The sequence below is a fragment of the Delphinus delphis genome, chromosome 9 (assembly GCF_949987515.2).
Source record: "Delphinus delphis chromosome 9, mDelDel1.2, whole genome shotgun sequence".
NCBI lineage: Eukaryota > Metazoa > Chordata > Mammalia > Artiodactyla > Delphinidae > Delphinus > Delphinus delphis.
The window spans coordinates 66,305,220-66,329,845 of record NC_082691.1 but is presented as its reverse complement, the minus strand read 5'-3'; the positions used below and the strand labels follow the sequence as shown (position 1 = coordinate 66,329,845).

Below are 24,626 nucleotides of genomic sequence, written 5' to 3'. Positions count from 1 at the left end.
TGCTTTAGTCTGTCATTCCTGCTGCCCAGTGAAGAAGAATGACACCCTGTTGGAATAATCTTAGTTCAGTCTAAATTAGAAAGTTTTTACTGTAAGATTAGTTTCCAAAAATTTAGTCCTCCAACCTAATAAAGATAAGTTAAAGGGGGGATTCTTGGCCAAAAAGTATGGATTTCAAGAGACTAACTCCATAAAATAAACCTTCAACTTTCTGAATTTCAAAGCCATCTATAATGTAGAGTCAAAACATCATACGCCTCATTATTATATTTGTTATAAATTCCCTTGCCGTTTTCTTTTCTATATTGTCAATGTTAAGTTCCTTAGCCTCTCAATGCTAATTGATAGAATTCTACTATTTAGCCCAGAGAACGCTCCTGGTAAGAAGAATCTCAGAAAGATGAGAAGAAAATGTTCCCTCTTACTCTACAGCTGTGAAAAGTAGACAATATTCTTGGTTAGAAGCTTGTCCTGAAGTGAACTGAGAATATTCACAGAAGAGTCAATGTTACTACACCCTGTCAAGTGTGGAGACGTGCGAAAATGTATGATCCTATTCTGTTTTCTGTTTAACAAAATGGTCTTTTAAGATTATCAACACCTCAAAGATTATCGTTAAGAGGTGTAAAATGTACCCTGTAATCAGGGTGACTATAATTTTTTATACGTCAGGATATTTCTGAGCGAGAATAATTATACCTGTTAATAATTAAACCAGACCAACAGGCATAAACCAGGATAGCTTTGGACACACCAGAACACCTAATCACTCTTCCTACAACCTCAAAATTCTACAGTGCTAATCATTTGTTTTACCTCACAGGTGTTTGCCCTAATACTATTTAAATTGACATCTCTATTTCCTGGAAGGTATAAATATCTATGACATTTCTTTAAGTCAGAAGATGAGTTGTGGGATATGCTTCTCCCTTTATCCATAAAAGTATAGTAAAACCTATGATTATTTTGGATTCTCTATTCAAAGAAAGGATTTGAGAGTGTGACTCATTGAAATTCATAATTTAAATTCCAGGACGTCAGACTTTACATCCGATATCTATAAGCTCAAATAAGAAAGCAATCCGTTATTAGTGGTATCCTAAATTTATAGAGCAAACACTGGGTTAACCTCAACAGAAATCTCATTCTGAAGGGGTCTCAGAGATAACCCCGTGACTTATCTTTATTGGTCAAGACACCAGTAAAATAAGCAAACGTTCCCTTGCACTGATGGTCTCTGGTAGGATATGGGAGACTTGTTTACTCTCTCAAATTTAATCAAATGGGATTATTATGTGAATATACAAGGTCTTCCATTTTTCCCACCAATTTAAAGAACATCTAAACTTAACTATCTTAAATATTCTCCTACATAACCACAAGGTATTAGAACAAATACTTGCTCCCCCCGCCACTCAAAAAAGCACATCTATGACAAATTTTTCATCTAAATTATATTGTATTTGACTCAGGAAGAGACTTTACAGTATTGGACACAACCATTAAACTGATTTGATTTTACACTCAGATTGGGTGGCTGGATATTTAAGTTATAATTTCAAAAAATTTTTTAAGAGAATGGACAAGTAATTTATTTTTAATTTGTGTGACGTTTTAAATTAAAATGGCAGTGAAAAAAATTTTTAAAGAACAATCAGTCTATATTTAACATATGTCATTGAAATCTCTTTCATTTTAGAGATTCATGAAATCTCTTACATATATAGAAATTGGCTATGGGACAACACCGAGTAAGGAATACAGTTCACAGAACTCCAGTCCTTATGTTTACCTAATTTGCAAATGTTGTTTTAAGAATTTAAAATACGACTTCTCTGGTGGTGCAGTGGTTAAGAATCCACCTCTCAATGCAGGGGACACGGGTTCGATCCCCGGTCTGGGAAGATCCCACATGCCGCGGAGCAACTAAGCCCACGCGCCACAACTACTGAGCCTGTGCTCTAGAGCCCGCGAGCCACAACTACTGAGCCCACACCCTGCAACTACTGAATCCTGCATGCCTAGAGCCCATGCTCCGCAACAAGAGAAGCCACCACGAGAAGCCCATGCACCACAACGAAGAGTAGCCACCACTCGCTGCAACTAGGTAAAGCCTGCGTGCAGCAACGAAGACACAAGGCAGCCAAAAAGAAAAATTAAAAAAGAAAAAAAAGAATTTAAAATAAAACAAAAAGTACTATCCAGCCTTTTGCAAGTTAGCATATCTATACACCCACAAGATGCTTGTGATTGATCTTCACAAAGATATTAAAAATCCTAAAAAAAATTTCTATAATATATGAATATATTTAGTATAATTTTAGCATTAAATGAATTTTAATTTTAAAATTAATAAACAGAGCATCAACTACATAGCAACACACCTATTAGCCAATTAAGACCACAGAAGTTGTCTACTTTTACTTAAAACATTACCAATAGTTCTTTCAATAAAGAGGAGGTCAACAATACTGAATAAATTTTAGTTTTAGACATAGTTATTAATTTGGCATTTGGTACCCGGAAAAATCAATGCTGAAGTGACGATAGAATCTTAAAGAATTATAACATGAAAAAAGAATATAAAAGCCCAAATACCAAACAGGCATGAAAAAAACTAGAGAACTTTTAAGAAAGCTTTAAAGAATTATGAGACTAAAGAAAAAGATGCCCATCTACAAGGATCTAAAGAAAGAATAATTTACATAATGTCCTTAATTATTCAAAATAACCAAGAAGACATGAGAGTGGTTAGTAAAACAAATACATAAGGGCCAAAAATTAAGGACTAATTTTTAAGCTCATTAGTTTCAAGCAAAGAAAATATGGCAACCTTTTCCTGGAACATATAGCCCAGTAGCTCTCGCTCTTTAACATCATAATTTATCTAAAACAAACAAAATAAAAGACAAAGAGAAAAAAAGACCCAGAATCACTCAATTTGTTAAACTAGTTGAATTACTAAATTAAAAGTTACATGAATTTTTTTAAACATCGTTATATTCTAACTACAGAAATCTCTTATAATATTTTTAAATAGTCTGTATTATACAGCAGAAGCCGACACTAGGACTAAAGTTTGCCTCTACTTCTCTTACTACTTAAAATGGTCTCGTTAGCTATTAAATATTTAGTCTTTCCAGTGTGGTGAAAAAGCACTCAATATGGTAGTGACACTACACAGATCTGAACTATGAAGTCTTAAACTTGGAAAGTACGGGAAGGAAATCCCTTAGATTCATGAGTACTTTTCCAAGAAATTAATCTATCTTTCCCTATCTTGTCAAAACTAAATCCAAAAAATGTTAGTCATTTCAAAATATTGGTTTCAAATGGGCAAGAAACTATGTTTAAAACTGTAAGCTTAACATCTATATGCAAGAAGCAATACTTTCTTAGTCAGAATTGACACTTAGAATAAACCAATATATGCTGCTTTGAAGACTTAACTATTAAGATACAGGGGAGAAATACTTCCAACATCAAAAAACATATCATGCAGCTAAACCCATGTCTAATTAAAATGTACAATTCTGAGAACATACATATTCAGCCAAAGATTTCAAATACTTGAAAGTAATGGGACATTTTCATGGGCCTAATTTTTCTATAAATAAATAAATAAATTTGGATTACCTTGTCCAGAGCAAATTTTGTGTTTCCTACTGAAGATAATGACAGCATGTAAGATCCAACAAGGGCAAAGTTGCTGGTACGCACAGCATTAAGACTGGCCATAACTAAAGAAAAAGGAAATGAAGTTTAGTTCAGAGTGACTTTGGTTAAGTATAAATAACAATTCCTCACCCCACTCTAACAGAATGAAATTAAACTGCCACAGAAAAAACTGCTTCATTTTCCTCCATCTCTAAATATGGAGGTGGGGCAGGGTGGGGGGAATAAAACATCAACACATTTCCTAATGAAAGAAAACTGTTAAGTATTTATATTTAATGTAAGTGAGGTACAGGCACATCTTAACATTTGAGACAGATGTGTTTTTAAAGATATAGAACCTAAAAACGTGTGCATAAAAAGCAATCTTCCTATGAGAGATATGAAAACCTTCACTGCTGTAGTCTAGGATGACATAATGAGCAGCAGGACTTTATCTGCACGGTTCTTCTTAGTTATTCTCTTGTGCCAAGAAACAGAGACCAAAAGTCCAAAGGTGAGTGAAACCAGCTCAGTCCTAATCCCCTTTGGAAAATTTAGGCCTAACGCCACTCTGGAAAAGTCTTCCCTGGCCTACTGGCACTCCAGTTTCCAGTGAACTAGAAAGATGCTTTTCTGACATGATGCGATGCCAGTCATGATCAGTAAAGTTAAAACAGGTGAACTCCTCAGTGTGGATAGCACAAAACAAATCTACAGAACAAGAGAAGATAGGGTGAAGAGTAATGCTACCTGCTGCAGTTGTCAAGTGACTAGGTATCCTATGTCTACTGCCTGCTAGAGCCTGAGCAATGTGCTGTTTGGTGGCCCGTGGTGGTTTCAGACAGCAGGTTATTCTCGCCAGTAATCTTATATGTTACTACCATACAGAAAATATTCAAAGGAGAGTAAGGTAAACACTCATAAATCAAGACGGCTATATGTATAAGTATGCGATTGCTTATATCCTAACGTTTCAAATAGTTCAAGATTCACTCACCTGAAGAAGGAAGGGTGCTTTTCTAAAAAAAAGGTGTGAAGAAGGACATAAGTTATTTTCTTTATTTGATACAAAGATTTAAATATTAAGTACAAACACTACAAGGACTATATTTCAGAAAACATTATTTTTTTCCTTTTAGGATATTTTAAAGATTCCCAAAGCACTTAGGGTTTAGAAATGGTTAACCAATTTCCAATCATATGTGTAAGATGAAGATTTCTCAAGGAACTTCAACTTCCAAAAAATTCTACTTACTGTGGTTACAGATGTGAGAAGTCGCTTAGGAGTAATAGCCTGGAAGAAAAGATAACTTAGTATATTTCCTATTAAACATTATGATTAAAACCAACCAAACTTGAGATTCTCCCACACAGAAAATAACTCTTAAATATCAATACGTTATACTTGAGTCTTTTATTCCGGCTTTACCCACACTGTTATTCCTTTTTTGTTAAAGCTAAATAAAATTCTTTTAAATGATGATTTAGACAAAGAACAAAAGAGCAAAGGCTAGGAAGGACAGAAACAAAGCTGTTTCTATTCCTCATGCCTACAGTGACCACATCATTCTTAAGTCTGGTTTAGAGGAGCTAGTAAGACAAGAGTTCAGAGGAAAGGCCTGAGAAAAGTTTAAAGAGATAATAATAGTTGTCAAGCAGATATGGAGAAAACAGAATTGTCTAGCCTGAGTAATAGCGGTAGCTTATACTTAGGGTCATGGTCACTCACTGCAAGTTTACTCTCAGTATTCATACCTATACTTATTATGTGCAGTAACTAGAAATTTAAGGCATAAAAATGACCCAAAAGCTTGATAATTATTAAAAATTATACATAATTGTAAACAGACATTATATTTCCTATTTCTGATTATATTTCTACTGGGTTTCTTTCATTCTCACCTTTGACTTGTATGCTTTTTTCTTCTTATCAGGGCCTGAGGGATCTTTCGTTTGTACCTACACACAAATCCAAAGCATAAGTAACTTAAAATCTGATGTCTTTAAGAAAAATACACTATTAGTTACTTTAGAAAGCTTTAACTGCTTACCAAGCTGTAAACTTCAATATTTATTTCAAAGTCATTTGACACATCCCGCCTGGAAAAATAAAAATATCAAATTATGCCATTAAAAATTATGCCACAAATACTGTTACAAGGCTGAGAGTAAAGGAATTCACTGTGTTTTAAAACTAAAGACAATAGTTACAAACTATTAAAGAATATAAAAACTGGTAAGAACAGTCTATTTTTTCCTATAATACAGGTCAAACATTTTCTTCAGCATTTTACAACTCAAGATCTTAAATAATAAAAGTAGTTTTTCTTCCAAACTAGATTTTGACTCTAGTTTCAAAATAAATCTCTGACACTAAATATAAATGTCTTTCACTGAGACTTAATGTTAAGTACATTAAGAGATTTAAAGTATATATTAAAAAATTGTGGTCCAGATTTTGCATGTGTGTGTGTGTGTGTGTGTGTGTGTGTAGTAAATATATATGTTAAAACACTTCAAAACATCAAATACCTACAGTCACGTGGAAGAAACATGCTACTCAATGGAAGAAAAGATCGGAAACATAAAAGAGTTAAACCAACAAATTGAAAAATGAGTTATTTGTCCATACAAAAACAATACGCATACTGCATTTCAAAGATTATAAATTCTACCTGGATGCTTAGACTGTATTAACTCTATTAAAAAAGAAAAGTATGTTTGAACCATCAAAAGCCTAATTTACTTACAAAGTAAATGTAGTAGTGAATGTTAGAGCATCGCCATTAAGAGAATTTGAGGTACTTGCTAATGGTGTGGCTACCATATTTTCAGCTCCTGCTTTTAGTATAATTAAGAAATAGTAATTTGCTGCATCTGTAAGAAATAATCACATTACCTAATAAGCACAAGCAAAATCAGATTTAGCTAATTAGCATTCTGGAAGACCAAATGAATAAAGTAATACTGCAACTGATTTACATAAAATTCATTTCAAATTTTCTAAAGTCAACTTTTCAGACACAAAAAGACATGACATAAGCAGACAGACATGTTCCTGGAACAGCATCATCAAGTCTCTTCATTTTAAGTGAATTGAAATAACTTCGCTACACATTACTCAGTTTCTGCTGACTTCAAATTTTACCTATTGACCCGAAATTCTTTAGCTAATAGTATACATCTCAAAAGGGTAAATTCTGGCTTGTTATTTCAAAACTGAGATTAAAATACTATATTTCTGTGAAAGTTACCATCCTGCCCTATTTTTCAGATACTGGTGCCATAACCTCCTTTACCCACTTCGTTTAAATATGATTTTAAGTAGAATACATAGCTTAGAAAAGTTTATTTATTCATTCTAGAGGAATAAAGGGAATAAAATTTGAATAGAAGTATCTACACTATGATGCTCTTCACTCCCACAACCAGTAATTCAGGATTCAAAGAACAAATTTACACGACAGAGTGAATTTTAAATAGAATAGAGTAAGTAAAATAAGTTCTTTTAGATGCCCAATACTTTCCACAATAAAATTAATGCAAGTCAAATGGTCTGTTTTATCAGAACAACTCATCTTAGTAATTTATTTTATGTTCAATATTATGTTTAACAAGCCTAACTTTCAGTTAGACCTATGTCTGTTATTGCATGGATCAGTAAGAACATATATGAAATTTTCTTGGTTATTTTTATACACCCATCTACATAAAAGGAACTAAAGGCCCGAGATACAAGCCTTGTGTCTTCATGCATGCTCTACTTGTTCCCATTTGCACAATTCCAATCTAGGTGAAATTCATAATTTAACATATGATCTAGAAGTGAGTAAATAAAAATTACCATACCTGGTTTCTGAACTGTACTGCAGACAAAATCTGCTTTTAGAGGCAAGCGGATTTCTGACAAAGTAATTGATCCTTTGGAAGGGACAAATTCACTTTGGGATATGGGACCAGCATTATTCTTCCTCTGAGGCCCTTCATTCTTCAACTTATTCAACTCATCAATCAAAAGTGTTCTCTTCTCAGCTATGTAGAAATATTCAAGTTAATATTTCAAATATTAAAACTGCAATTGTTTCTAAATTAAACCAATTCAAGAAAATGCACTCATGTGACAACTGTATACAACACCAAAGACAAAATCAGTAACTCTTCCTTCATATAAATAGATGGTAGGTAGTTAGGTAAACCTAGATTGCTCAATCTGTTCACAAAATCCTTGTAATTTAATACTTCAACTTTTGGTCAGTTTTCTTGCATGGTTAATCTCTCCACCCTAACATGCCCTGTCATCCATCACCACACATACACACAACAAAATTCACGTACTTATTTTTAGCTATATATATATAGACAGGTACAGAGACAGAGCATGTATGTGTATGTGCATAAAGAGTACGTATGTGTGTGAGTTCATGTATTCATTCTTAGCATACTCTTTACACTTCATTTCTTCAAATGCATTCCAGGTTCTTTCACCTTTTCATGCAAACTACACCTTATTTTACATGTAGTGTTTTCCCAAACCTTGTAAGAAACAAAAAATAGATCAGCTGAAACAGATTATCAAAAAAGCCCTTTCTCTAAAATTAGAAATTTCTGAGTATACTAGACAAAATGAGTTTTTCCTGGTTTGAAATTGTGTTGGAATTGTTTCAGGTGTATCACACATACTTGCAATTAGAAGAAGTCTTTCTGCTTCAGCTTCTTCCAGTGACCCTTTTCCATGGTCTTCATCAACACAACAGTTAAGAGCCTGGCTAGCCTGATAGATCACTGTCTGCTGCAAATTTATTTCATTATTGAGCTCCTAGTGAAACCAATGAAAGGAGGAGAAAAACTCACATTTTTAATCACCATTTTCACTTTATTTAAACTTTAATTATAATTTATCCAATTGGGTAATTTCCAAAATCTCCAGAGAGGGAAGTCAAAATGTTACAGTTTCATTGTTCAAGTTTCTAGACTATGCACCAAAAAAAGAGGACTTTTCTCAAACTGAATTCAGGAGTAAGCTCCTGAGCTCCTACATGTCACACACTGTCCTAGTCACTCAGGATACAGAGATGAATAAGGCTGGGCTCTTGTCCTCAAGGAGCTCACCATCTCACGCTGTCAACCTTCCAAATCCCCTTTCCACAGTACATACCTGCATTTTCTGTTTGATGTTAACCTGACAAGGAAAGCCATTCTTTTTTTCATTCAATTTTGAAGTAACATCTTCCTTCCGAACAATCACCTGCTTTATTGAAGGACGGTCTGTTTCTTTGACTCTTTGAGATCTATATGCATCAATGCTTCAGGAAATAAGTTATACTCTATTAGAAATCCAGCAACACACTAAGCACTATCCTTTGTTGAACATATCAGCAGAATATTGATATTGCAACATATCAGTAGAACACTTCACTAGAATGGAAAATGCCATTGGGTGAAAGAGAGTCTTCCCAAAGCTATTTCAAAGTTTTATAAAGATTAATACTAATAACACTATAATTATAAATAACAAAACTTGTTATGTCAATCTAAACCATGACCCTTAGTGAGTGAATGTCTTCTAAGATGTTCTCACCTGTAAGGAAGATCATGACCTTCATGACCTATACTATCACCAGACTCAGCTCGAGGGACACGGGTTCTTTGGAATTTTCCTGGCTTTGGACTTTCATCACTTATGCTGGTGTCTTTCAATTCCCAGCTAGGCGAAGAAACTAAATTCTGCAGGAAGGCACATCAGATATTAGATTTTATGGATGACATTGATTCTAAATGAGAAACCTGAGGAATTGAATGACTTTATTACTAGAAAATAAACATCCAATAAGTTGACCGATTCATCATAAAAACAAGGCAAACTTAAATAAGTTCCTAAAATGTATACGAATAAAAGTTCAAAGACAGCTGAAGCCTACACTTGTAACTCTTTTTAAAAAATATTTCTAATTGAATCAATCTCCAAAAAAAGGTGCAGCTATTCAATTTAGGGTGATAGCTTATAACAGTAGAGTTAGCTCTCAATAAATGTTAGTTATCTATCTGGTGCTAAATACTAATATACTAATATGACCTAATATGCACTTCATCCCCATGATGTAGGTACTATTTTTAACCTAATTTAACATTTAACTGTGGCAAAGAGGTTAAATAACCTGGCCCATAAACATCGCTTAATGGCAGAGCCAGGATTTGAGCCCAAATGTCTGGCCTTTTAAGCCATGTTACAGTTTGGATTTCATCTAAGGGCAAAAAGAAACCACTGAAGAGTTTTAAGCTCTCTTTTAAGAGAATTAACATCAGGTTTGCAAAATACCCCTGGCTACTGAGTGCCAAATCCCCATGCACCAACTAAAACAAAAAGGGACCCCAATTCTACTTAGTTTCTTTATGTGCTGGGCCTGTTTACATTTAGTCCTTTCTTACCTCTGGACTTACCACACCAACTGTCTGTGCTAATGGAGCAAGTAAAGACATTGAGGAGATATTCAGTGCATCTTCCTGTTCGCTGCTTTCTGCATCTGCATTATCCATCTCCTCCTGGCTCTTTTCCACATCTAGTTCACCTTCCTCTAGGACATCACTGAAGATGTCATTAATTACTTTTGAACTGTTGATATCATCATCCACACTCATCTCAATTTCACGTACCACCTCTGAAAAATATTCCAACAGGTAAATACTGTGATTCAGACCTTTAAGAATTAAACGGATAACAGAGAAGACCTAACATTCATATGCTTACTCAATAAACAGGAAGAAAAAGGCCTATGAAAAAGTACCTCCTAAACAAACAAAACAAAAAGAAATAGAATACTACTAATATAAAGTTCCAATAACATTTTCTAAGTAATAAAGGTGGGAACTATCAAAAGCTGATTCAATTCTTTGGGTTTAAGAAAGAATATTAAAAACCCAGACTGCAAGATAATAGCCAAAAGCTTCAGATTTACAAAAAATATTTTTTCAAATAATTCTTTTTCTATTGTTGGGAACTGCCCTTTCACATTGCAGTCAATAATAGGAAAATATTAACATCACTTAGGGCAGGGGTCACAAATAAACTTCAAGGGCCACTGATTCCTCTAACCATACATGCAGAGTGTGGAAGGGCAGCACATTTCCTTTCCCTTTGAAAGTGAGTGATAGCCTTAATCAGATTTTCACAGGAGCCTGGGACCTAAAGATAACTGTTCACAGTACTGTACTTCGTGAAAGCTAGAGTATTTCCGAGTGGGGAAAAAAAAAGAATATTATAAAATCATATTTTGAAATATAGAACACTGCATATTTGAATATGAGAATACTAATTCTAGCGTGTCCAGAGTTAATAAGAGACAAGGAATGAAAACAACAAAAACCAACCAGTCAGCTGTTCAACCTTTGGGTCTGATGTTACTTTTAAGGACTTTTCCTCTTCTAAAAACAATGTTATTTTCAAAGGGCTAGACTTCGTCATTTCACATTCAGTAAAACCTAAAAAAATTTAAGGAAAAACCATATGAATATATATATAAAAACTTAGAGTTTTTCAATTAAGGAATCTTACATATCTTGTTTTCTGATTATAAAGCTATGCATTTCAAATCCAGAAATGCATAAAGTAGAGAATCCCCCAAAGCACCTGTCTTCTCTTAACTTTCCCATCTCTCTCTTCTTCCCTAGAAGAGAAAGGGGACACTAATATTACCAGGTTATTGTTTGTTCTTCCAGTTTTCCCCCTATGTATACATATGTATATATCCCTTTTAAAAATTTTCCCATTATTTTATCTTATTTTATTTTATTTTTTAAACATCTTTGTTGGAGTATAATTGCTTTACAATGTTTTGTTAGTTTCTGCTGTATAACAAAGTGAATCAGCTATATGTATACATACATCCCCATATCCTCTCCTTCTGGCGTCTCCCTCCAACCCTCCCTATCCCACCCGTCTAGGTGGTCACAAAGCACCAAGCTGATCTCCTTATGCTATTGCACTGCTTCCCACTAGCTATCTATTTTACATTTGGTAGTGTATATATGTCAATGCCACTCTCTCACTTTGTCCCAGCTTACCCTTCACCCTCCCCGTGTCCTCAAGTCCATTCTCTACATCTGCATCTTTATTCCTGTCCTGCCCCTAGGTTCATCAGAACCATTTTTTTTTCTTTTTTAGATTCCATATATATGTGTTAGCATATGGTATTTGTTTTTCTCTTTCTGACTTACTTCGCTCTGTATGACAGACTCTAGGTCCATCCACCTCACTACAAATAACTCAATTTCATTTCTTTTTATGGCTGAGTAATATTCCATTGTATATATGTGCCGCATCTTCTTCATCCATTCATCTGTTGATGGACACTTAGGTTGCTTCCATGTCTTGGCTATTGTAAATAGTGTGATCATATTATACATGCTGTTCTGCATTTTGTTTTTCGCTTTTTAAAAAGTGTCAACAAAAACACTTAACTAGCAAAACACTACTTCAACATAATAAAGACCATATATGAGAAGCCCACAGCTAACATTATACTTAATGGTAAAAGATTGAAAGCTTTTCCTCTAAGATCAGGAACAAGACAAGCTAGAGATAAGCCCACTCTCACCATTTCTAGTCAACATAGCTTTTTAAAAGTCCTAGTTAGAGCAATAGGCAAGAAAAAGAAATTAAAAGAATCCAAATTTTAAAAGAAGTAAAATTATCTCTGTTCACAGATAACATGATCTTATATACAGAAAACTCTAAAGATTCCACACACAAAAAAACTGTTAGAATAATATACAAATTCAGCAAAGATGCAGAATACAAAATCAACACAAAAAAACCAGTTGCATTTCTATATACTAACAATGAACAATCTGAAGAGCAAATTAAGAAAACAATTCCATTTACAATAGCATCAAACAGAATAAAATACTTAGGAATAAACCTAACCAAGGAGGTGATAGACTTGTATACTGAAAAGTACAAAATATTGCTGAAAGACATTAAAAAACACACAAATAGATGGAAAGACATCCCATGTTCATGGACTGGAAGACTTAATATTGTTAAGATGTCAATACTACCCAAAGCAATCTACAGATTCAATGCAATTCTTATCAAAATCCCAACAGCACTTTTTGGAGAAATAGAAAGTCTGTCCTAAAATTCATATGGAACTTCAAGAGACCCTGAATATCCAAAACAATTTTGAAAGAGAACAAAGTTAGAAGACTGACATTTCCTGATTTCAAAACATATTACAAAGCTATAATAATCAATATAGTATGATACTAGCATAAAGATAGACATATAGACCAATGGAAAAGAAGAGAGAGCCCAGAAATAAAACTTCACATATATGGTCAAATGATCTTTAACAAGGCTGCCAAGATAATTCAATGGGGAAAGGGCAAATGATGTTGGGAAAACTGGATATTTACATGCAAAGAATTAAGTTGGACCTTTATCTGATGCCATATCCAAAAATCAACTCAAAATGGATTAAAGACATAATGTAAGACTCAAAACTATAAAACTCCCAGAAGAAAACATAGAGAGAAAGAAAGCTTCATGACATTGGATTTGGTGATGATTTCCTGGGTATAACACAAAGCAGGCAACAAAAGCAAAAACAGACAAATGGGACTATATCAAACTTAAAAACTTTTCTGGGAGCAGGGGCAAGGTAGGAGTAGGGGATTAAGAGGTACAAACCACTATGTATAAAATTAGTAAGTTTCAAGGATATACTGTCCAGCACATGGAAAATATTTTATGATAACTAAAATGGAGTATAATCTATAAAAATGTTTAATCATTATGTTGTACACCTAAAACTAATATAATATTGTCAACCAACTACACCTCAATTTAAAAAAAAAAGTTTTGTGTATCAACCTACTGAATGTGAGAAAATATTTGCAAATCATGTATTTGACAAGGGGTTAATATTCAGAATATAAGAACTCCTACAACTCAATAACAAAAAATCAACCTGATTTAAAAATGGGCAAAGGACATGGACAGATGCTTCTCCAAAGATGATATACAAATGGCCAACAAGCATGCAAAAAGCTGCTCAACATTTCCAATCACAGGAGAAATGCAAATCAAAATCACAATGAGCTAATAACTCACACCTATGAGGATAGCTACTGTCAAGAAAACAAAAAATAACAAGTGTTGATGAGGGTGTGGAGAAATTAGAATGCTTGTGCACTATTGGTGAGACTGTAAATAGTGTGACCACTATGGAAACCAGCATAATAGTTCCTCAAAATATTAAAAATAGAACTACTGCATGATCAAGCAATCCCACTTCTGGGTATACAGCCAAAAGAATTGAAAGCAGGGTCTCGAAGAGATATTTGCATACCCATGTTCATAACAGCACTATCCACAATGGCCAAGAGGTGGAAGCAACCCACATGTCCATCAATGGATAATGGATAAACAAAATATGGTATATCTACACAATAAAATATTATTCAGTCTTAAAAAGGAAGGCAGTCCTGTCACACATTTGACATGTGACATGTCAACATGGATGAAACCTGGGACGTTATGCTAAATTAAATATGCTAGACACAAAAAGACAAATACTATATTATCGCACTTATATGAGGTATCTAATCTATATGAGGTAGTCAAATTCATAGAAACAGAATGTAGAATGCTGGTGACCAGAGGCTCAGGAGAGGGAAAAGGGGAGTTGTTGTTTAATGGGTATAGAGTTTCAGTTTTGCCAAATGAAAGTTCCAGAGATCTGTTCCTCAACAGTGTGAATATACTTAACACTACAGAACTGTACACTTAAAAATTGTTAAGATGGGGCTTCCCTGGTGGCACAGTGGTTGAGGGTACGCCTGCCGATGCAGGGGACGCGGGTTCGTGCCCCGGTCCAGAAGATCCCATGTGCCGCGGAGCGGCTAGGCCCGTGAGCCATTGCCGCTGAGCCTGTGTGTCCAGAGCCTGTGCTCCGCAACGGGAGAGGCCGCAACAGTGAGAGGCTCGCGTACCGCAAAAAAAAAAAAAATTGTTATGATGGCGAATTTCAGTAATATGTTTTTTTACCACTACTGTTTTTTTTAATTTAACTGCCTATGATATATTAAATGCCATTACATACAAAGCTACCTTATTCATTTTAAGCAGCTACATAATACTTGATTACATGGATTTAGCACAATTTATTTACAGTCTTCTACTGATCTGCATTTAGGTCATTTAAATCTTATTACTCTTACAAATGGTGCTACAATTAATATATTTGTACATACACCTGTGCACACTAGTTCTAAGAATTCAACTTACAGAAACACTTGCAGAGCACACACACTTTACAATTCAAGAGATATTACTGAATTTTTCTCCAAAAAATACTTATAGTAATTTACACTCTCATCAAGTGTATGCGTTCTCACTCTGGAAAGATAATTAAGGAAGAAGGATATTGCATGGCTAGAAATGAGAAGGTAAGTGGAAATGAAGAAATGAATCTCTCTTTTTACACTAAAACAGCATTTCTGCTTTCCAATCCAATTTCCAAAACTATGGTAGACTGAAATCTACATTTTAAGTGAAGGAGAAATAGAAAACGCTTACCCGTAGGTTCTATACTAGAAGGTTGTGCTGGTGTCTGATTTTCTGTCACCTTTTCTGTTACTGGAAGTGATGGGGTATTTGGACCAACTTGTTTTCTGAGGGGAGTGTTCTGACAGTGAATTTCCTGCAAAAAGCAAATGAAGAGATAAACTTTACCTCTCAAAACTATAAATTTTGTCTTTTTACATGTCATTAAATGAAACAAGTAAGAGTCATTGTTCTATATAAGCTTCCTCAGAACAAAACAGATAATGAATGTGAAAGGGTCCAGCCATGTTTAGAACACAAAAGGCCTCGGTGCTAGTTCATATTCTTGGTAATTAATAGTAAGTAAAATCTTTTTTAGAGACCAGTAGGCAAGAGAGAATGAAAATCCACATCAGAGTTCAGCTTTAGATAAACCAATTCAGGTGAAAGCCACATATTGGGAAAAAATAATTGTCTCCTCAGAAAGAACAAAACAAATACAAGCAAAACCACACGCCACTTCCTCAACCCTTTCTAGCCACCACCTCCTTGCTCCCTTCCCTTTAGAACCAAACTTCTGAGGACTGCCTATACTCCTGGACCCTGCTCTTCACCCACTACCACCCGCATTCTACCCTCACCACTTCATTAAAAGGCTCTGCCAAGTCACAACAAGCACCTTATTTCAAAACCCAGTGGTCTCAGTCCAGTCTACGTCTGACAACAAACACTTGGCAATACCAACCACTCCTCCCTTCTGAAAGGCTCTTTCTTCCCTTGACTTCAGTTACGCCATACTCAACTGCTTTTCCCTCCCATCTTCTGGCTGCTCCTTCTGTGGGTACCACAGATGAGTTCTGAGGTGGGGAGACCCCTGAACTCCCCATTACTGTGTTCAGAATTTTCTTTACATGTATATGTGCAACTGTCTGGGGAGGGATTCCACAGGTTTATCAGGAATCATTTAACAAAAAAATCATTTAAGAACGGTTGCTTTTTATTTTCCAGAGATGTAGAAGGAAAACCATGAGACTATGACCTACCGGCAACCAAGTGAAGAAGGTGCTTCAAACAGAAGAGAGTGATTCACAATGTCAAATGCTGCTAATAATAGGTCAAGTTAAACACCTGAAAACTGATTACTGAAGATCACTGGTGAATTTGATACGGGTAGTGGTGAAAGCCTGAGTGGAGAGATCAAGAGAGAAGGGAAGAGAAAAACTGGAAGATACAAGTAGAGACACCCTTTTGGAAGAGTCTGGATGAAAAGGAGGCAAAGAAAGGGAGGGGAATAGGAGATCAAAAGAGTTGTTTTTGTTTTAAGATCACAGATAATAGCTTGCTCTATGCTGATAGGAAGGATTAGCCCATTCATTCCTTCTTCCAAAGACAAATTTACTGTGCTCCTACTGTGAGTCAAGCACTGAGAACATAGACAGAGATGAATAAGGCTCTCATAGACAGTGGTGAAAAACAAAGTTAAAACAATTATAGGAAAATAAATATTCCAGTGAGGTAAAAACAGGATGACATGGGCCCAAAAAAGCAGGAGGGGGACTGGGAAAAGGGCCAAGTAAAAAATTCCAGAGGGAATTAAAATTTAACCTATTCTTAATGAAGCAGGAGCTCACCACAGAGATATTTCATCCAGAGAGACTAGCAAGTCAAAGACAAAGAGATCTGAAAATATGCGTACACTTGAGAGACTACAAATAGTCTGCATGGCAGGACTGAAACACACATGTGGAGGAGCAGGGAAGAGAAGCCAGATTTCGGAATGATTCTAGATATCAAGCCAAGCACTTTAGACATTTTTCTGATGTTAGCTACGGGGAGCTCTCCAGGATTTTAAGCAAGGGAATACATGCCTATCTGCCTTCTAGAAATATTTTTCTAGCAGCAGTGGGTTAGATGGACTGGAGAGAAGCCAGACTAAAAGTAGGGTGTTCACACAAAGCTATGTTAATGATTAAGGCAATGGCAGAGGAAAATACACAAGACAAGGAAGCTTGGTGACACACTTAGAAAATATATCACTGGATGTGTGTGTGCTTATGTGTGCATGTGCTAGAGGCCAGCAGGTGGGAAGACACAGTAACAAGAGGAAGGAGCCAAGGAGGTACTGCCAGATTGTTTTAGATGAGGAAGTATAGAGTAAAGCCCTAAGTGAAGACAGAGACTACATGGGGAAGATATTCCAGCAAAGCATAGAAAGCTCTGCCAGCCAACCAAAGCTCAACTAGAGTTCAGGAGAGAGATGAGGGCAGAATAGCCAAGCATTATCAGCATTTCTGTGATTGACTGAAGCTAGGTATGAGGATGGGAAAGAGATGTTCCAGGACAAGTGAGACAAAAAAAATGGTCGAGATCAGGACCTTGAGAAACATGATTTGTTAAGCAAGGGAACTGATAAAATAAATAAATAAATAAAATAGATCCTTCTCAAAGAATAAATGTATTATTCTATTTCTACTGGTAGCCACGTTAAATATAGTTCTATTATTTTTAGCTTAAAAATACATCCTAACACAGGAAAATTAAGAGGTACAAACTTCCAGCTATAAAATAAATGAATCACAGGGATGAAAGGTACAGCACTGGGAATACAGTCAATAATAATGTAATATCTTCGTACGGTGACAGATGGTAACTAGACTTATTGTAGTGATCATTTTGTAATGTATAGAAACATCGAATCACTGTACTGTGCAACAAGAACTAACATAGTGGTGTAGGTCAATTATACTTCAAAAACAAACAAAATAACTCATAGAAAAAATGATCATCTTTGTGGTTACCAAAGGAGGGGGTAGGGGAAGGGGGAATTGGATGAAAGTGGTCAAAAGGTATAAACTTCCAGTTATGAGATGAATAAGTACTAGAGATATAATGTACAACCTGATTTACATAATTAACACTGCTGTATGTTATGAGAGTAAATCCTAAGAGTTCACATCGCAAGGAAAATATGTTTTTTTCTATTTCTTTAATTTTGTATCTATGAGATGATGGAGGTTCACTAAACTTATTGTGGTAATCAGTTCATAATGTATGTAAGTCAAATCACTAAACATTTACAGTGCTGTATGTCAATTATATCTCAATAAAACTGAAAGTAAAATGTGTATATACATATATATATATATATATATCTCCTAACACAGTATTTTGTACACAGTAGGCATGTAGATGAAACAAAAGATAGTTTAACACAGTAGGGATTTTGTTGAAGGCTTACCAATGAAATTTGACCAGAAGTAATATGAGTAAAGAGAAATCTGGGAGGTATTTGGTGACTGAAAGAATTACAGATAGTCTAAAAGTATGGTATTTGGAGAGAGATATATAATCATTAATGAGAAAAGTAGATTCTGAGAAACATTTGAAAACCAGCATCTAAATAGAATGTTAAAAGGAATCTGAAATCAACTGAATGATGAGAATACCTTTTAAATTTGATTTTAAGTAGGTCATCAGTAAACATGGTTAAAAGTTCCATTAAATGGCAAAATATCACAAGAGAAAAGCAAAGTTGGCATGAACATTTAAGGAGTTTATGAATGGAAAGCTGCATAGTTAATTGGAACAAGATAGTATATTAAGAATTATTTTACAATACAGAACCACAAGTTAAATCCCAGCACTACTTTGGTAACAAGTTCACTTTTACATTTCTTGTTTACATTACCTGTTTGGTTTCTAGTTGTTTGCTTCTTGAGTTTTCGCCTTTTTCTGCACTCCATAAACTGCCCTTGTCAAATCGGCCACGAAGACATGCTAGTTCTTTTTGACGTTCCTAAAATCATCAAAAGCTCTATTTTACACAAGAGCCAAAAATATGTTTAATAATATTCAAATTCTACTAACCTTGTCCTCAGTTTTCAGGTTAAAAAATTCACAATACACACAGAATATAGGACAATAATATTTCTAATTTGAAATAAGTGATACAGAGAATCAAGATGCTATTTATCTCCAGTCAAAAAGACTGGAGTCAGAATTCACAGTTTGACTTCTAGGTTCTATGCTCAGACCATGTAATGAATAACGTTAAAAGCAGTAAGCCATACCTGCTTGAGCTGTTGTGCTAAATGAGTAGTAGATGAAGATGCGTTTTGCTTGAATAATCTTTCTTGTATGGCCTTTGTATTTGGAGTGATAATGGGAGTTCTATGGGGTGTGCTACGAGCTGGACTTTCTTTGCTGTGCTCTTGACAACGCTCTCCAAAGCGTTCCAGGAAAGGCTTAATTCCTGCTCCTCCTAAAAATGCACACATTTTTGGGAGGCTGTTTAGAATAAGTAACAATTATGATTTCTATGGGAAAAGTTCTAAATCCATTTCAGCTCCAAAATGCTTTGATTCTACTAGGAATATTCATTCAGAAAGTAAACAGAAAGAAAATAGTTCAAAAAACTTTAAAAAAGGGCTTCCCTGGTGGCACAGTGGTTAAGGGTCTGCCTGCCGATGCAGGGGACGCGGGCTCGTGCCCCGGTCCGGGAATATCCCACATGCCGCAGAGCGGCTGGGCCCGTGAGCCATGGCCGCTGAGCCTGCGCGTCTGGAGCCTGTGCTGCGCAACGGGAGAGGCCAGAACAGTGAAAGGCCCGCGTACCACAAAAAAAAAAAAAAAAAAAGAAAACTTAGAAAAAAAGTTTTTTTACCACACTGTTTAATTCCATGTCCTAAAATTTGTTTTATAGGATTTAATTCTTTAAGAAAAACAAGAAGAAGAATTTTTAAAAAGTAGAGTAAGAGGACAGTAGGGATTAGAAAACCCTTAAACTAAATAATCAGAACCTAGATGATTGGAAATTGACTGTATGTGCATTAATAATAACCCTAACAACCAAGTATCCTGGCCATGATAACCCAACTGCTAATATTTCTACAGCCCAATTTATTTTCTTGCTTTTAGGAAGTCTAACATGGAAATCCAGTGATTAAATCCTTTTTCTCTTTCATAAATAATAATTAGGGATAATCTACTTTATCAAAGGATGTCTTGATTTTATAAAGTCTTAAAACAGTACTCATTTAAAATAGTATGAGATCCATTTAAAATAAAACAAATGGGATATATACCACCTCCATTATAAGAATGCTAGGGTTGCACTACATAAAAGGAGGTTACCTATATCATTAACTGGCAAACATTTTCCCATAAATAGCCAAAGAGTAAATATTTGGGGCTTTGCAGGCCATATGGCCATTGTTACAACTACTCAACTCTGCACTGAAGCATGAAAGCAGCCACAGACAGTAAATGGGCATGGCTGTGTTCCAATAAAACTTTATTTGCAAAAACAGGTGAAGGGCAGAATTAGACCCATGTCCAGCAGTGAAAGTGCTGAGTCCTAACCACTATACCACCAGGGAATTCCCAACAATGCCCTTTATGTTGTTCTTATCTACGCCATAAGTCTTTAGAAAATTGGGCGTCATAGTCCAATTTCACATGGGGATTTTGCTATTGTTTCCAGTTCTCATTTTGGCTCATCTGGAAACTGACTGCTGGTTTCTACTTACCCCATAACTAATGGATTCCCCACTCTCATCTCTCTGACTACTTCTCTTTTATGATGAACTATTATTTCTGGAGAGATTGTATTTTTAAGAAGTTAAAATGTAGAATTAACACAGTCTTTCCGAAAGCAATTCTAATGAAAAAGAATATAGCTCAAAGTACACTATATTACCCTATATTTGAACCATATTTTTTTAGTCCTATGTTTCTCAACCAATAGCATGCGGGGGTATCCCAGAAGGTGTAAGTCGCCACAAGATAAATATGGACGCCCTGGAGCATCAGTTTACCATAGTAAAATTGAATTTTCTTATGTATACATTCGCATACAATATACACACATATAAATTAAATGGGAGTGGAGTCATTTGTATACATATTCCCTTCCCTTTGCTACTATGGGTGCTTTCATAGTGAAGTTTGAGAAGCACTGCTTTGCATGCTTGGTTATAAGAACGCTTCTCCATTATATCCTTAAAATGTGATTTCCAGTTGTATATGCTTTGTCTGCATCAAAAAGTATAGAAGAAAGTATCTAGCATGGTCATTCTAGAAAAAAGCATGTTTAAACTGTTAAAATGTAACAAGTTAAACACTGACCAGTAACTGGGCTAGTCTACATTAATGAACATTCATTCAATCAATTAAAGCTGACTTTGAATAAGTCTCACTTGATATGTTCAGGCATTTGCCCTGGCAAACCAACACTGTACCATGAACAATTGGATATTTAAAATGCTAAGAACAGACACACTGAAAATAGTCAGCAGTACTTTAGATTTTTTTAAAAATATGTTACCTGGTATTGTAGATTTGTTCTTAGGTTGAGATTGCAGACAAATTTCTCTGTTTAGTTCCTCCTTGGGCCGAACTGTCCGGGATACAGGTGACCTCTCAGTTGTTTTTGACACCTCTGTTTTAAGAGGACTAACAGAGGTTTTTTGAAGTAGTTCAGGATTTTGTACCTCACAGTTTTTAGCACTGGTGATGGATGTAGTAGAAGATTTCACTGGGGAAGAAGTAGCTTTCTGAAACATGATAATACTTAGGGTAAATAACAACATTCACAATATCTAAAGGTAGTTCTATAAAAAGCACTCAAATCCTATAAAAAAACAACTCATATCCTATATGCTCGGTAGCCTTTATGTAAACTCATGAAAAAAAGTTTCTTACTCTCTAATAGATCAGACCAATTTGAAAGGTTTGAAAAAAATTAACTTAGAAAATGCCATTATTCAAATTATAATATGTAGTTTAGTCTGCATAATATACTGATGGGTAATTTACTACGAGGGATAGGGTCACTCACTATTTTAAAAAACAATTTCTTTTATATTATCACACTAGTACCTTTATAAATGTTAACTGTATTAGGTCAAATTACCTATATATTTGCATTTTAATTAAATCAATATTAACTTGACAAAATTGTATCATGTACTTGAAGGTGAACTATAAGTTATTAAGTACTTACTATGTGCCAAGCACCATACTAAGTGCTTTATGCACATTATCTCATTTAATCCTCCCAAACCCTTTCTTTCCCAATTTACAAATGGAAAAATAAAGTTTTGCAAGATTAAGTAACTCTCCAAAGCCACAATTCTAATTAGGTGGAAGGGCTGGGATTGAATGCAGGTCTGTCTAATTCCAAAACCTGGCTCTACACTTAAAGATAATGCTCAGAAACACAACATATTTTTCTGTTTTGGTTTTTTCATATTTTTTTAAAAAACGTTGAGATAACACATGGGCAAGGTAATCTTTCAAACATTTCAAAACAATATACAGTAAAGGTATCACGCCCACCCTTGACAATTGCCTTCTAGAGGTAACTACTGCTATAGTTTTCAGAGATATTTGATGTCTTTCTTGTATTTATACACATACATAGAGCATTCTAATAGAGAAAGTAATTTTCAGGCTCTCCCTGATGACTAAGAAGAGGTTCCACCATTCCATAGTATATACTTTGGAGTTACATTAAATTAGTGTAATTTAGTTGTCAATTGCTCATTTATCTTGGGACAGAATACCAAATTTATGATTTTTGCTTTCTATGAAATACTCTAAAAATACATATAAACATCCTATATAAAAGTTATAAAATGCATACCTACACATATATATAAATTATTACTCATAACAACAAAAAAAGTTTCCAAAGACCAAAATTATATATACTTACCCCAGAGCTGGAAATTGCAACATTAATCAAAGATGCACCCACAGCACTCGAGGATGAGGCTTTATTCAAAGAGGCATCGCCATCCCTTTGGGAACAGCATGTAGCTTCCTGCTTAACACTGCTGCTATTGATCCTAGCAGATGCTCCACTTGCAGAGGAAAATTTGGATAAACAAGTGGTACCAGGCTGTTCTTGGACACTGTTTTGCTTTGCAGATGAGTTTTTTACATCATCTTCCCAGGAGCAAATAGTTGCAGCAAGGTTGGCTAGACGGCCCTTTCTCCCAACTGGAGTTGCTGAGGCATCTGAAAGGGATGGTTTGGGAGGGGAGGTAGCCTCTGATGGCATTGCTGAGAAGGGTGAGCTTTTGTGTATATCATCTGAAAATGTTTTAGAAGTTAAAATTCGTGAGTTATATATGTGTGTAATAAAGGGATCACTCAAAAAAAAAAAAAGCTTTTCTCATATGCATGAAACTACCAAACTGCTTAAATTTGACAATATATTTTCAAATCAGATACTTAATCCAAATTTAAAAAAGAAAAAAAAAAAGAACACTTTGTTACACCTATTTTTTTTCAATTATTTGATGGATTATGAATCTATAAGACACCATAGATTTAGGTTATATTTTTAGGATTAATTTATGATGTTATAACACTGCACAACTTAAGATTACATATTCAACATATTTGTTTTAAAAATGTATTAGACCAGTGCTGTACAACAGAACCTTCTGCAATGATGGAGATGTTCTATATCCATGGTGTCTAATACAGTAACAACTAGCCACATATGGCTAGTGAGCATTTGAATTGTGGTAAGAGCAATAAGAAACTTCATTTCATTTTAATTAATTTAAGTTTAAAAGCTACATATTGCTAGTGGTTATGGTATTGGATAGCACAGGGTTAGACTAATATGTTTTTCTGCACAGTTACTTCATTGGGAGATAAATCTCAAATAAGCAATACTTAACTTACGAAGGCCTGTATGCATAGAGTATACAGGGCAGTCAAAGTTCACGGCACTATCTATTCCAAAAATTCAGCCAATGGAACAGATAGCCCTCCTGCTGTCCAAGGCTTATAATTCTGCCAGAATTCTCAATTCTACTCCTCCAAAACCTTCTCAGGGATCTCGCTCCAAATAACCCCTTCTTCCTTTCTACAAACTTTTTTTTCTACACATAAATATGCTCAAGTCTCTCTCATCTTAAAGCTAAACCCAAACATCCTCTCATCAATGTATACCCCCTTTTAGGTACTGTCCCTCTTTCCCTGCACTATATTCACTCACCACTCAACTCCCTTCAACCTGCCTTCTGCCTACACCACTGCCCTGAAGTTGCTTTTGCTATTTTCACCAGATGCCCACACACTTTGTGGGCCTTGTATTTCCACGTGACATCATCCTCTATTAGTTCTGTCTTTGCGGCCTGTCCTTCGTGGTCTCCTTCTAACTACCAGCTACCTCCATTTGACTATCCCACGGACACCGCAAATAATATATCTGAAGTTGAAACTGCCCCCAACACATTCCTCCTCATCACGCCTCTTCCTCCCTTCTCCCTTACCATCTACCACCCAGTCATTAAGTCCCACAGATTCTATCTCCTAAATCTCTCAAATGCAGCCTCCTCTCCACTTTCACAGGCCTTCATCATTATGCCTGAATTACAGCATTGGCCTTCTAACTGGTGTTCCTGCT

At 35.2% G+C, this 24,626-nt stretch overlaps 1 protein-coding gene across 4 annotated transcripts in view; it reads right to left on the bottom strand.

The window, feature by feature from the left end:
- The window catches only part of ANLN (anillin, actin binding protein), a 55,041-nt gene that overhangs the window by 18,646 nt on the left and 11,769 nt on the right, over nt 1-24,626 (bottom strand). The window contains exons 2-19 of one of the 4 annotated variants that reach the window (XM_069540992.1): nt 22,917-23,296; nt 21,525-21,753; nt 19,270-19,460; nt 18,888-18,995; nt 15,233-15,356; nt 11,023-11,133; nt 10,084-10,313; nt 9,236-9,381; nt 8,813-8,960; nt 8,338-8,473; nt 7,507-7,689; nt 6,408-6,534; nt 5,709-5,757; nt 5,560-5,616; nt 4,913-4,951; nt 4,655-4,676; nt 3,637-3,740; nt 2,834-2,887 (exon numbers count right to left, since the gene is read on the bottom strand). In XM_069540992.1, the coding sequence (XP_069397093.1) occupies nt 2,834-2,887; nt 3,637-3,740; nt 4,655-4,676; nt 4,913-4,951; nt 5,560-5,616; nt 5,709-5,757; nt 6,408-6,534; nt 7,507-7,689; nt 8,338-8,473; nt 8,813-8,960; nt 9,236-9,381; nt 10,084-10,313; nt 11,023-11,133; nt 15,233-15,356; nt 18,888-18,995; nt 19,270-19,460; nt 21,525-21,753; nt 22,917-23,296 (2,438 nt within the window). The remainder of the gene's footprint in view (nt 1-2,833; nt 2,888-3,636; nt 3,741-4,654; nt 4,677-4,912; nt 4,952-5,559; nt 5,617-5,708; nt 5,758-6,407; nt 6,535-7,506; nt 7,690-8,337; nt 8,474-8,812; nt 8,961-9,235; nt 9,382-10,083; nt 10,314-11,022; nt 11,134-15,232; nt 15,357-18,887; nt 18,996-19,269; nt 19,461-21,524; nt 21,754-22,916; nt 23,297-24,626) is intronic. The other 3 variants (XM_060019944.1, XM_060019943.1, XM_060019945.1) reach the window with 3 other exon arrangements.